Source organism: Drosophila nasuta, chromosome 2L, assembly GCF_023558535.2.
Source record: "Drosophila nasuta strain 15112-1781.00 chromosome 2L, ASM2355853v1, whole genome shotgun sequence".
NCBI lineage: Eukaryota > Metazoa > Arthropoda > Insecta > Diptera > Drosophilidae > Drosophila > Drosophila nasuta.
The window spans coordinates 8,383,016-8,396,156 of record NC_083455.1 but is presented as its reverse complement, the minus strand read 5'-3'; the positions used below and the strand labels follow the sequence as shown (position 1 = coordinate 8,396,156).

At 45.1% G+C, this 13,141-nt stretch overlaps 4 protein-coding genes across 5 annotated transcripts in view; 3 read left to right on the top strand and 1 right to left on the bottom strand.

Annotated features, from left to right (window-relative positions):
* The first annotated feature begins 268 nt into the window (after positions 1-268).
* LOC132789653 (uncharacterized) lies at positions 269-1,841 on the top strand. Its single transcript, XM_060797868.1, has 2 exons — positions 269-428; positions 492-1,841. The coding sequence occupies exon 2, from the start codon at positions 501-503 to the stop codon at positions 1,521-1,523; it is 1,023 nt and encodes a 340-aa protein (XP_060653851.1). The 5' UTR covers positions 269-428; positions 492-500; the 3' UTR covers positions 1,524-1,841.
* A 181-nt stretch (positions 1,842-2,022) lies between these two features.
* LOC132789727 (uncharacterized) lies at positions 2,023-2,860 on the top strand. Its single transcript, XM_060797990.1, has one exon. The coding sequence runs from the start codon at positions 2,146-2,148 to the stop codon at positions 2,599-2,601; it is 456 nt and encodes a 151-aa protein (XP_060653973.1). The 5' UTR covers positions 2,023-2,145; the 3' UTR covers positions 2,602-2,860.
* A 463-nt stretch (positions 2,861-3,323) lies between these two features.
* Positions 3,324-4,184, top strand: LOC132785744 (uncharacterized). The gene is made up of 2 exons (XM_060792008.1): positions 3,324-3,437; positions 3,499-4,184. Exon 2 carries the CDS (start codon positions 3,501-3,503, stop codon positions 4,113-4,115), a length of 615 nt encoding a protein of 204 aa, XP_060647991.1. The 5' UTR covers positions 3,324-3,437; positions 3,499-3,500; the 3' UTR covers positions 4,116-4,184.
* LOC132785739 (uncharacterized) overlaps positions 4,007-13,141 on the bottom strand; it is a 32,558-nt gene continuing 23,423 nt past the window's right edge. The window contains exons 7-13 of one of the 2 annotated variants that reach the window (XM_060791983.1): positions 7,778-13,096; positions 7,338-7,713; positions 7,116-7,241; positions 6,874-6,966; positions 5,187-6,574; positions 5,016-5,126; positions 4,007-4,949 (exon numbers count right to left, since the gene is read on the bottom strand). In XM_060791983.1, the coding sequence (XP_060647966.1) occupies positions 4,918-4,949; positions 5,016-5,126; positions 5,187-6,574; positions 6,874-6,966; positions 7,116-7,241; positions 7,338-7,713; positions 7,778-13,096 (7,445 nt within the window). In that variant the 3' untranslated portion in view covers positions 4,007-4,917. The remainder of the gene's footprint in view (positions 4,950-5,015; positions 5,127-5,186; positions 6,575-6,873; positions 6,967-7,115; positions 7,242-7,337; positions 7,714-7,777; positions 13,097-13,141) is intronic. The other variant, XM_060791995.1, reaches the window with a different exon arrangement.

Sequence of the window (13,141 nt, the reverse complement as noted above, 5' to 3'; positions counted from 1 at the left end):
ATTGATTTCTTCTTACGAAATAATATAACAAATAACATATGGATGGATTTTTGTATTGATTCATGAATCGAGTTGTCCGATGAGAATATAAATTTTACCCATGTTCCAATTTAAATTTCAGAATTTTTACTGACGAAACACGATGTTAGAATGATTTTAATTTAATGAATCACACTTTAAAATTATGTTTGCGTAACTCTCAGCAACTCTGCAATAAAATAGTGTGCCCTGTGTTTTTATAAAAGTAAGCAATCATACATACTTAAAGTTCGTAGCAATGAATTTGTCATCTGTCAACATAGGAGCAGTGCAGGCCTAAATTTAAAACATTCATCCCCCCGTAAATTTCGACAAAATAACCATAAAAAAATAGTCTTGCTACTCGAATCAGTGTGAAATTCTGTCAGTCTTGCAGCAAATAGCCCAGGGTAAGTAAAACTCCCATAATTAGAAGAGAGTGTTATTATCAATTGTATTATATTTGAATGCAGTTAGCAGCAATGGCCAGTTGCGATGTTCAAGCTACTCCGTCCAACGATAAATCGAACAATATTACGGATTGCTCAAAACAAGTCGAAACAACTCAATCAACAGACACACCTTTGCCAAAAGATTCGCCCATAGCCAAAGCAGAAACCACAAATGAAGCAACCAATACGAATAATGTGAATGTCAATCGTAAAGTTGAAACATCTAGCGTTAAGAGCGGCAGCAATATGCCGCTGCCAACCAAAATTCCGTGTCCCATACATGTAGGCAATGGCTTTCATAATCGGAAATACACGACACTGATGAAGTCGCTGGATAGAAAGAAGGTACTTGATGACAGTTTCAGTAGTACCAGCACTCTGGTGAACACAACGGAGGATTCAGGCGTTCACATGGACTGCTCAACTGTAGATGATGATAATTCGAATTGTCGCGAATTATCGAGTCTTCGGCCGAGCTGCTCAACGCCTCTGCATGGGGACAGCACCGAGACCCTAGCGGCAACCGATAGCTTTCTGCAACTGGAAAAGGACGAGCAGCAGACGCTCCTCGTGCTCCAACGTGCCGTCGCTGAGATGGAGGCGGATGTTGCAATGCATTCGGCGAAGCTTGTGAAGGAAATCCAGCTTGAGGTTGATAAACGACCAGAAGTGAAAGATGAGCAAGTAGACACAACTCCATCAAAGAGTTCGTGTCCATCAGGCTCAGGCGTCCAAGAGCGTAAGCACGTCCGTGTAGAACAACTTCTGGAGGCGGAGCACGACCTTGAAATGTTGCACAAGCTTCTCCAACCTGGCAGTGAACTGGTCAATAACGATGCCATTGACTTGCCACAATCTGGCGACGATCTATCCGGATCGGAGCTGATTGCGGCAAGGGATTTGGATGCGACAGAGAGACAGACCAGAAAGGAAATGGGTCTCGTCTACTCCCTGTTGCATATATTTTGTGGCAAAAACATTCGCAAACTGAGCTATCCAATACTATTCTGTGGCATGGCTGTCGGTTTGATTTTTTACTTTCGTAAGGATTAGGGCCACCAAGTAGGGCGAATACCATTACACTAAATACCTTAAAAATTACACAAGCAATAATGAAAAACTTTGCTAATGTGCGGGCAAGCGCAACAAAATCGAATTCAAATTGAGTTCTCAAAATTGCATTTATTTTATAATAATTGAAATAAGTCGGCTATACTCAACAAATAGCAAATCTGTCCAGGACGAAGGAAATCTTACATATATAACTCATCTTTGGAATTTTGGATAACACAAACTAATGTGAACAACACCAAAAATCAACATAATATACACAAATACATAAGCTTGCGTCATTGTAATAAATATTTCAATCGCAACTAAAAATTGGTTTTTTTTTTTAAATAAGCCGAGTTAGATATTTTCATAATTGATAAATTCAATTGTTACATGGATTCGTGATTTAGGCGAATTTCCTTGGCGTCTCATTCATATTACGCCACATCCATAAAGGTTATTGAAGCAACTTCAAAAGTAAAACTTATAATTTCTGAGTTGACCGTATGACAAGTTTCCTACTAGAAATGTATTGAGTTTGTTGACAAATTAATTCTAAATTTTGCATTCCTTTTATTTCGGTATTTATCTTAATTCGGCTAAGCTGTAAAAGTTTTTCGACATGACATCCATGGATTCCGTTGTGGTTGCCAGCATTGTGCATTTGATCTTCCGATATGGCTTTAATATGACACCACAATCGGAGCTTCAAACACCTGGGCCATCAATTCCCACAGTCATCGTATTTGTGGCAGTACTGAATATTATCTATGATAATCGATTCATACCAGCACGCTTTGATAATGTCCCAGCTGGATTTCGATATACTTTAGAGGTGGTGACATCGATTGTCTTAATGGAATCTGTCATGATATTTTGGATGTCGGTCGAACATTGCGTATTTTTGTTATCCAAGCATACACTTCTTGGCTTGGAACTTGTAAGCAGATCCACCTACAAGCAACATGAAACTCAAATAATTGGCGGCATAACGTATCCACTGTCTGTGGTGATTTTTGTGATAACTTCTCAGACCACTGATCTTCACGTTCGGGTGCTTCAAAATTTTAATGACTAACGATTCAATATAGTTACAAACTGGCTAATTTTGAATGAAGATAAAATATTTTATAAAAAAACATAAAATAATCGATTCTTCAAATTGTCAAGATACTCTGCAATCTTTGAATTTTAGATTTTTTTAAATACCCCATTCAAATATTTAAGGTGGACTTCATACTTAAAATCATAAATGGCAGTCGATACTCATGGGTAGACTGTATAAATCAATTAGTATTTGACCATAAATTATGAAATAAATAAATAAATTCAATAAACCCTATCTTTAGGTTTGCTAAGGATCCAACTGAATATAGTTGGTGGTGCATACTTTTAGGACGAAATAATTTACCACATGTGAATTTGTGTTTGCATACTTAGAAGATGGTGTGCTTAAAACCATTCGTGACGAGTGCAGCAATATTTTAGGATAATTTGTTAATATTATTGTTCTCCATTTATGGGTGTCGCCCTATCAAAGAGTTGTGCGACTTTTTTAAGCTCGTACACGATCCTAGCATTCTACCAGACTTGTAGTAGATGTGACAATAATGTGATGGCCTTGTAATCACTTTAATCTTTATTTGTCACGAATACTATCTTACCATCAAAATATTAGAAAACAGCGTTAAAGAATATCAAAATAGTTATAGTAACAAAAAACAAGTAGCAAGTTAAAGGGATCAAAGTAGCATTTTTAAGAATCTTAAAATTCAACCTCAATTGCACGTCAACAATAACTGTTTATTTAGAAAATAGGGTTGCACATATAACATAAAGGAAATACTTTCTATAAAGTTTTTATTTGTTTTTTAAGATCATTTTTAAATTTTTGGTGTATTTTGCTTTTAACGAGTGAGAATTATTCTAATTTTATTTAATTTGGCTGTATATTCGTTTTCTCATTTTACTTTAGATATGGCCTCATTGGAATCGGTTTTGATAGCCGGCTTGTTGCATGTCATATTCCACTTTGCCTTACTTGTAGATCGGCTGAAGGGTCTCGATACGCCTGGTCCCAGGTTACCAACAATGATTATATGCGCCGCACTGATGGATCTTATCTATGATTGTCGAATAGTTCCACTTGGATTAAGCAGATTACCGAACGTGATAAAAATTATGTGTGAATGTCTGGTGGCCATGTTATTGATGGAAGTGGGCATACTAATTATCTGGCAGGCATTGGAATTTTCCATTTATTTAATTGTTCATACAATGGCTCTGAACATTATGTCAGGGGAATTTTATGACAAGTATGAGACGCTGATTATTGGCGCATTCACGATTCCCGTGGCCATCGCCATTTTGGTATTGACTAGCAAGGTTACTCATCATTTGCAAGACTTCTATCGCCGCTACCTTGCCCCCAAAACTAATGTATCCCTACAGATGGAAAATACTATGAACTTTTTTGAACGCAGTCCGCAGTATAGACGCAAGAAAATATATGAGGCATTAAGCAAGTACAATACGCCAATGTGGCAGACGCCTTTTGACAGGACCTCAAAGAGACCTAGTCTTTGGCTGTAAATGTTTTAATAGTAATGATATTAAACAAGTGAATTAAATATAAACATAAGCATTTGCTTTTTATTATTAGTTCGGTTTTCTTTTTATACAGTTACATGGGTAAAAGAATTTTATAAAATAATCGTACAGTAATTAATTTGCTTTAGTTTTTGTTTTTTATTTAAATTACAAAATAACGACTATATTTGATTTGCCTTTTACAGCACTCGCGAATTTTTCAACAAGTTTGGAAAATAAGTAATTTATTTATAAAGTAATTATATTGCAATTGAACTCATTTAATACCTTAGAAAGCAAGGTAGCTTTAAGTTTTGTAATTTATATGTGTATATTTAGATAATAATACTTAAGATTAAAACAATTTTATCATTTATTATACTCGTATTATAAGTTCGACTTAATTTCAGTTTAGTTTTCATATTTAAAGAGCACTTCTTGGAGTCACTAATTTAAGATTTTTCTTCCATTCTCTCAATCTCTCTCTATCGAAGGCGGCTTTTAAGCTTTGCATTAAGCCACGTAATTGCCAAAGCTATTGAAAATTTGAATACAAATGAAAGCCAGCGATTACAGCGATTCAATGCAAAGCTTTCAATTCGCCGCTCTCAATATTGAAACTATTTTTTTTGTTGTTCGCTTTCAATGAGTATTAGTTTTTCCTTTTTTGTTTGGGGGCAGTGTTCGAACTTTGCCTCTGCAGTGCCTATACATTTATGACCACATTTTACATTAAAGCAGATTTTAAAGTTATACATTTTTTAAGTTATTTGTGTTTTATGTTTTTTGTTTTTCGTTGATGGTTTTACTGCACTTCGCTATCACTGTCACTCTTTTCTATAAAATAAAAAAGTCGATTAATTTATTTAATTGCCACGAAAAGTGAACCTGAGTCAAACCCACCTTTCTTGCCCGTGTAAGCGTGACGTTTCAGTCGATCGTATAAGTCTTCTTTAGTTCCGTAGAGCGACGCATTGGACCGGGCCAATGTGCTCATCTTGCCACCATGCAGACCTGTGAGGTGAAACACATCATCAGTCTCAAGGTTTGATTAAGTCTTTGTGTAATTCTTACCGTCTTTCATGTAGGTTTCGTTGTAGAAATTAGGCATCTCCCAGCCATCTTCCTCATCGTCATAATAATGCGCATACGTACTGTGATGCGAGGGCGCAATGGACTCCGCGTAAGGAGTGTGTGCGCCATAGTAGAAGTTCACCTGTGATCCTGTCTGATCGATGGCAGGTGTGAGCATCTTTTTGGGATCCCTTCGCTTAGTGGAACGCACGCATATCATCCAGATGAGCAGCACAATGATGATGATAAAGATAACTGCGCCAGCAATGCCACCAGCAATGTAAGCAAACTCTGAGCGTTCAGCACAATGCGGTCCAGTGAAGGAGCCCACACATCGGCATGATGGTGTACCCTTGAGATCCTTGACGCAAGTGCCAGAGTTCTCACAGAAACCATCGCAGACATCCGTGCACGCCATGCCAGTGCCATTGAAACCAGGTTTGCATTCGCACTTGAAGTCTGATGTCTCTGGCACCATAATACAATAGGCATTAACATCGCAATGTGGTTTCCCCTCGGCAATATGCTCGCAGGGATTGGTGCACTCGCTCTTCGATGTGGCACCCGTGATCTTTGTGCTGTGGTTTGGTGGACATTGAACGCAGACGGTTTGCTGAGACTCGGATTGATAGAAGCCCTTGCGGCACTCGATACACATATTGAGCGTGGCATTGAGATAGGTGCCAGGTGAGCACACGGGCAGTGTGCATTCTTCCACAGAGCTAGCGCCCACCTTGGGTGTGGTACGACCCAGCGGACAGGCGGCACATGAGGGTTGCACACCCTGCAGACGGTAGGTGCCACGAGGACAGGGTTCACAGCGTCCATCGGCGCCCAGCTGTTGACCGGAGCTGCATTCATCGCGACACTCTTTACGTGAGGTGGCCTCTGTAGAACGAGTGGTCTGTCCCAGACCGCACAACTCGCAACTGAAGGCACCCTCGTTGGGCTGATAGAAACCATGACCGCAAGATCTGCATAGACCAGACTCGGCATCAAAGTACTTGCCAGCTGGGCAGCGTTCCTTGCAGTCAGCTGCGGATCGAGCACCAGGACCTGCGGTGACCCCGGGACGTCCAGCAATGGTCGGACACTTGCTGCACTGCTGCTGACCAGCCTCAGACTGATAACTGCCGCGGGCGCAGGCAATGCACGTCTTGTTGGAGGTATCGTAGAAGGTGCCAATAGAGCAAGGCACGCAGTCGGGTATCATGACCACCTGACCGGCAGGACAGGCATACTCGGAGGCCAGCTCCAGAGAAGCTGGGTCGGGTACAGTATTGGGTAGAATTTCCTGTACGGCAAACTGATCGTCCTCTAAAATCAATTTCTCAAGCAGCTGCTTCACATTGGAGCGTTCGCCCGTCGATGTATGCGTCACAGGATCACTAGAGTTGGGAGAGAATAGCAGGAGATTAGTTAATAAAAGTGAATATGTGAATCGACTCGACTGGATTAAATTCGAAATGGAGTTAGCACGCAAGACACATGGGTTAGCTTGAAGCATTTATGATTGATTGATTGATTGCATTGAATTGGATGGTTAGACATTAAACATTAGCTGGATTAGCTTGGAAATTAGTCTGAGACAAGAGTGAAAGTTGAGTTGGTTTATTGGGTGCGATAATGCTGGTGGTAGAGATCGGGTGCAAATTGATCGTTGAGTGAGTTGGATGCTTGGACATACTTAACAGCCGGGAAGGCCATTTCCAGCGTGTATGTATCACCGCCAGTTTGTTGGCGTCCCTGGCGACCAGTCAGTGCCAGATCGTCGTCCTCGCTAAAAATTGGGTTAACGAACACATAGAACACATATAACACATAGAATCACACACATAAAGACACAAATATTTTGTACATATAAACATGCTACTCTTTCCACATCTAAGATTCGTCTTCTGTAAAGCTCTTTCTTAAGCGAATACTTACTTGACAACTGGAATCTCAGCTTCCATTACATAGACGCCACCATCCTTGGACTGACGACGCACACGATTGTTTTGAGCGGCGCGATAATGATCACACTTCACATCGATTTGAATATCCTTGCATTCCCTAAGTAAGAAATAATAGCGTATTAAGTATACAACATCACAAATGGTAGAAATGATATTTAAAGCATTAATTATAATACCCTTATCTTAAACATACCTTGTGCCCTCAATGGCGTAAGAACAGAAGTTCCAGTCCCTATTTAGAGCATTCACTGAGTTGGTAACCTTCTGGCGCAACACAGCCTGGCCGGCCTTGTTGCACAGCACGTCCGAAGGGAAGAGCATCTTAATGCGGAATACACGTTGAGCTGGCTTGGCAGGTGAACAAGATGGGTAGACTAGAGGCATGGAAGGTTCACGTGTTGGACGCCAGAAACCTTCGGCGCCGCAAGTGTAGAATTCGGGCACCTGCTCTGAGAACCGTAATCCCGTATTGCAAGCAATCTCACAGACTTTGAACTGACCGCCTGCGCCCCAATCCTTGCAGACCTGTGAACCACCCACAGGATCAGCCAGAGGTGGACAGAATTCAGCTGTAAAAGAAAATTAATTAATAAGTAAGTGTTTGCAAAATATTTAACGAACTGAGTAACGTACTTAGCAAGGAAACCTTGAAGCTACAGGAAGCAGTGTTGCCAGCTGCATCGGATGCAATGTATGTGATATCGTATGTGCCCCACAGAAGAGTTGTGCCAGATCGATGTCCGTTACGTTCATAGATCTTAGTAACACCAATGTTGTCACTGAAGTGAGGTTCATCCCAGGTAACTACAGCGGAACCGTTCTTAGCGATAACCCATAAGTCTCCAGGGCAATGCTCCACAACTGGCGGCTCCTTGTCAACAACAAGCTGTTGGCAGTTGGCACCAGTGTAGCCCACTTGGCACTTGCGTTGTCCGCACAGCGAAGGCACATTGCGTTCCACGCCGCCGGAAGTCATCTCATATCCGGCCCAGTTGAGAATCAGACCAGGGTAAAGCACTGGCTCAGAACGGCAATCGCGCACCTGTTTCTGAATCTCAGAAGTAATATCTAGAGCACGTGCCCAAACCTGGGTCTTGGTAATGGTGCCCTGGAAGCCGGAATCAGTGTAGGACAATTCATGCTTAGATCCATCGGGCTGAGGGCGACCGAGCACCGACCACAGATAAGCAGGCAGAGCACCGCCAGCACCGTACTCCAATTTGCTGGCTATCAGACCTTCAGTAATGAGCTGCAGTTGTCCCGAAATTCCATCCCAAACGACAGCCACATGATGCCATTGTCCATCGTTGACGGAAGTGTATTCGCCGAAGCTAAGGAACACATCGGGTAGGTTCTCAAAGAGCGAAACTTGCACGCCACTCGAATGAGCTTGGAGCAGGAGACGACGACGGTGAGTCATGCGGGCAGAATCCACGCCATACAGCGTGAAGAAGATACCAGTGTCATCCTTTTGGGCAAACTGCACCCACATGGCAACTGTTAGGCTGTTGGCTTCGCCCGTTGGGAAAGGCACAACCTGAGCAGCTGTTGAGCGTGAAGGATCACTGAAGTACAAATCGTAGTCCACTTGAATGGCCTTGCGACAATCATCGCCAGTCATATTGAATGGACACTGGCAGTAGAACCCATTAGTAAGATCCACACAGCTGGCGCCAGGTGGACACGAGTTGTCCTTGCAGTCGACAATATCTAATTCACAGTTCTTGCCGGTAAAGCCAGGCGGACATTGACAACTGTAACCAGCACCGTTGTCCAGACAGATTGCGCCATTCTGGCAGACATGATCCTCACAAGCATCATACTCGTACTGGCATCCAATGCCGGAATAATCCGCAGCACAGCTGCAGTTCAAACCAGAGCCAAAGTCCTGGCACTTGCCGCCATGCATGCAGGGATTGCCAATGCAACGTTCGGGTGCCGTTTCGCAGTTCTTGCCATCGGTGCCGCTGGGACAAACGCAGAAGTAATCCTGGAAGAGATCAATGCACTTGGCATCGTTCTGGCAAGGTGCCTGCACATTGCATGTGGTGACCTGTTGCTCACAGCGCATGCCACTCCAGCCAGGCTCACAACCACACTCGAAGCCACCGACACGGTCGCGACAGAGGCCATTGTTGAGACAAGGCTGTGCCTCGCAGTCATCAATATCCGTTTCGCAGAGCGGGCCCTTGAAGCCATCACGGCACACGCACTCGAATTTGTTGTCCAGATCCAGGCAGCGTTCGGTGCCAACAGGATGGCAAGGATCGCTCAGGCATTCATCAATCTCAGCCTCACAACTGAGACCAACAAAACCAGGGCGACACTTGCAACTGAAGCCGTCTAATTGATCCACACAGGTTGCGCCATGTTGGCAGGGATTCGAGGCACAGTCATCGATAGTATGCTGACAGTTCTTGCCCGTGTAGCCAGGCTCACAGTTGCAGCTGTAGCCGTCAACCAGATCCACACAGACGCCATCATTGGAGCAGGGACGATTTTCGCAGTCATCGATATTAACATCGCAGGCAGCTCCTGTCCAGCCAGGGTGGCAGACACACTCATGGTCAAATAGACGATCCACACATGCGCCATGCTTACAGGGTTCTGATAGACACAGATCGATCTTTTGCTCGCAACGTTTGCCCGTAAAACCAGGTGGACAGGCACACTGGAAGTCGTTGACCAGATCTGTGCAGGCAGCGCCAAGCAGACAAGGATTCTCCTCGCAATCGTTGATGTTTTGCTCACAGTGAAGTCCTTCCCAGCCGGGCAGACATTCGCACTTGTAGCGTCCCTGTTGCAGGGCCATACAACTGGCACCATTTGTGCAGGGATTACCGTTGGCAGTGCAGGGATCAATGGTAACATCGCATTGATCGCCAGTGTAACCGCTGCGGCACAAACATGTCACATTCTTATAGCCAGGTTCATTCTTGCACATGGCACGTGCGGGGCAGGTATCATTACCGCAATCGCTAGCCTCCTCCTGGCAATTGATGCCCGTATAGCCGGTAGGACACTCGCAGCGATAACCCTGCGGCAGATCCTTACACTGACCACCATTGTAGCAGGGTTGCGACGCACACTCATCGATGTCCTGTTCGCAGCGACGTCCAGAGAAACCAGCAGGGCAGAAGCACTGAATATCATGGCCCATTGGTACACAGAGTCCACCATGCTGGCAAGCACCTTCACCACAAACCACGGGTTTGCATTGTTCACGTCCCTTGGCACCGGCGGTATCCGTGCGCATATTGCTGGGGCATTCATTACAGTTCTGTGCTCCCGCAGCACTCTGGTAGTGATGGAGAGGGCAAGACGAGCAAGGAGCAAGTCCAGTAGCAGAGTAGGTGCCAGGAGCGCATTTGGCACGGCAGAGTGCCTTGTTCGAGGCGGCAGGCTGGTAAGTGAAGGTCTGCGCGGGACAAGCCTGGCAATCTTTGAAACCTCCCGTGGGTGGCTCAGCGCTGAAAGAGTTGCGTGGACATTCCAGGCAGGGCACGAGACCAGTGGGTGAGTAAGTACCATAGCCGCAGACGGGTATGCAGTCGCTAAGTGCCTTGGATCCCTCTTCTTTGGTGTAGGTGCCGGCGGGACAACGCAGACAGGTGCCCTGACGATCGCGGTTTTGGTAGTAGCCGCGTGGGCAGTTGGTGCAGCTATTCTGACCCTCGGAGACATAGGTACCCGCTGGACAGTGCAGACAACGTGGCACATCGCTGGTATCCATATTGAGTACTTCGCCGGTATTGCAGTTGAATCCACGAGAGATTTGTGATTTGAGAGCACGCAGTGGCGGACACTGATTGCCAATATTTGAGATATTCAAAAGTGAGTCAATAACAGCGCTGGCATATGGCACGCTCAGATCAAATATGAGGTTCAGCGTGGAGCCGCAAAGGTCGTAGAGTTGAGGCTGACGCACAGCCGGCAGAATGGACAGTATAAAGTCCATTTTGACCACATTCTCTTCCAAAAGTGATGGCACTGACTTCAAGAATGTCACATTCATGTTCACGTTAACAGCAGAGCAACGTTGCGACAACAACTGATTCAGTCCCGAGTAGTGTTGGGCAAGTACATCCTGGTATTGACCCAAGCAGGATTGAGCCACAGCTCCATTAGCACGATAGGTGATGGTAGCAGTCACATGGTAAGCAGCCTGTTCGGTATTCTCTGACACACAGTCGGGCACCACAGAAGTGGGCCGCCACAAACGAGATGTCTCACAGGAGAAGGTCTTCAGCGGCTCGCCGTCCGTAAAGCGGAATCCAGGTTTACAGGTTGCAATGCACTCAATGCCCCGATCTCCAGGAAGACAATTAATGGCACCATTCGCCGGAGGTTGTAGCTCCCAGTCAACACAGGGTGAAGCCTGCACCGAGACTTGGAAGTGACAACTAGCTCGATTATTGTATTTGTCCGTGGCGGTAACAGTCACGTTCTCAAAGTTTCCAATCTTGATTGTTGAACGTTCCGGTGTGAACTGCAGACGCACTTCACCAGTTTCGTCTGAAGTCTTGATGCGTTTGCGAGTGTCATTAAAGTTGACATTGTAGCTTTCCTGACGATCAACCAACTCAATCACATAGCTCTGGGGACATTGCAACAAAGGTGGGGTAACATCCGGCACGGTAATGTTGATCTCACAAATGGCCACGTTGCCATCGTAATCGAAGGCGACATATTTGACAACTGTATCCTTGAAGATGTGACTGGGAGTGCGGAAGTTTTGTGGTTTAATTTCCAACCTGGCAATAGAACCGGAGTTATCCACAGCAGTAGGTTCAGTAAAGTTAACAGGCAGCACACCGCCATTCTCATCACGACGCACAACAATAGGTTGCTGCGGGCAGTTCTGGAAGATTGGTGGTTCATTATCCACACACGGAGAGTAGCCATAATCGTAGCCCAACAGCGGCTCTTGCTTGGGTTCCTCGCAACCCATCAGTTCAAACTTCAGACAGGCATTATCCATGTAGCTAACGATGCCTAGGATGACAAAGCGAGCCTGCACATATTTGGGCAGCGTAATCATTGCCAATTCACCATAGTTTCCAGGATCTCGCATTGTGAGATTGAAATTGGGGAAGTATACGACATAGTTCTCGTTCTCGGCCTGTTTGTAGAAGAAACGAATCTCGGTGGGACGTCCCACAATGTCGTTGGTGACCACACCCTTAACTAGAATGGCCTTAACGCGATAGATTTGACCCAGATCAACACTGACATAGGTAAAAGCTTCCTGCTTGCCGCACCAGCCTGTGGCCGAATTGAGACGAATATTCTTGGCCTCATAATTGGGACGTTCCGAGGTGGCATTGATGGCCGAGTCGGGAATTCTGCCTGAACTCAAACCCAAAGGCTTGATAACCTTGCACTCTGGCTCCCTGATACAAGTAATAGGTCTAGGGTTGATTAGAATGTAGCCGGGACGATTGCAGCCAAAGTAAACCTCTGAGCTCTGCTCATAACTGCGTGCCAGCTGACGGCCATCAGCAGGTCTACCAGGATCTTCGCACACAGGTCCCTCGCAACGCAAATCGCCAAAGTCCCAGATGGCATCAGCACCACAGCGCACCACATTATCGTGACGGTTCGTTTGGCCCGCCAGCTTAAATGTATTCTGGCAACCAAAGAAGAAGCTGCTCTGGAAGCGTGTATCAACAAATTGCCCGTACTCAGCGCCGGGTGTAGGCATGGGGGCATAACAATCGACACGGGGGCAGGAAGGCTGCATGCCCGATAGCCAGTAGTCTGGTAGGCCCGGCTTAGGATCGTAGACACACTGTCTGAAGCCAGCTGAGGCAGTGGAACGCAACTGACGACCCGGGGAACCACAGCTTATGGTCACATTATCACGGAATGGCACGAGCACGGACTCGGGATCGGGACGAGCAACGGTCAAACCCTCCAGCTTGTCATCTGGCAAGGAAACGCACTTGGCATCTGCAAGAGACAAACAATTAATCACCGAAAAAACCGAAGTATAAC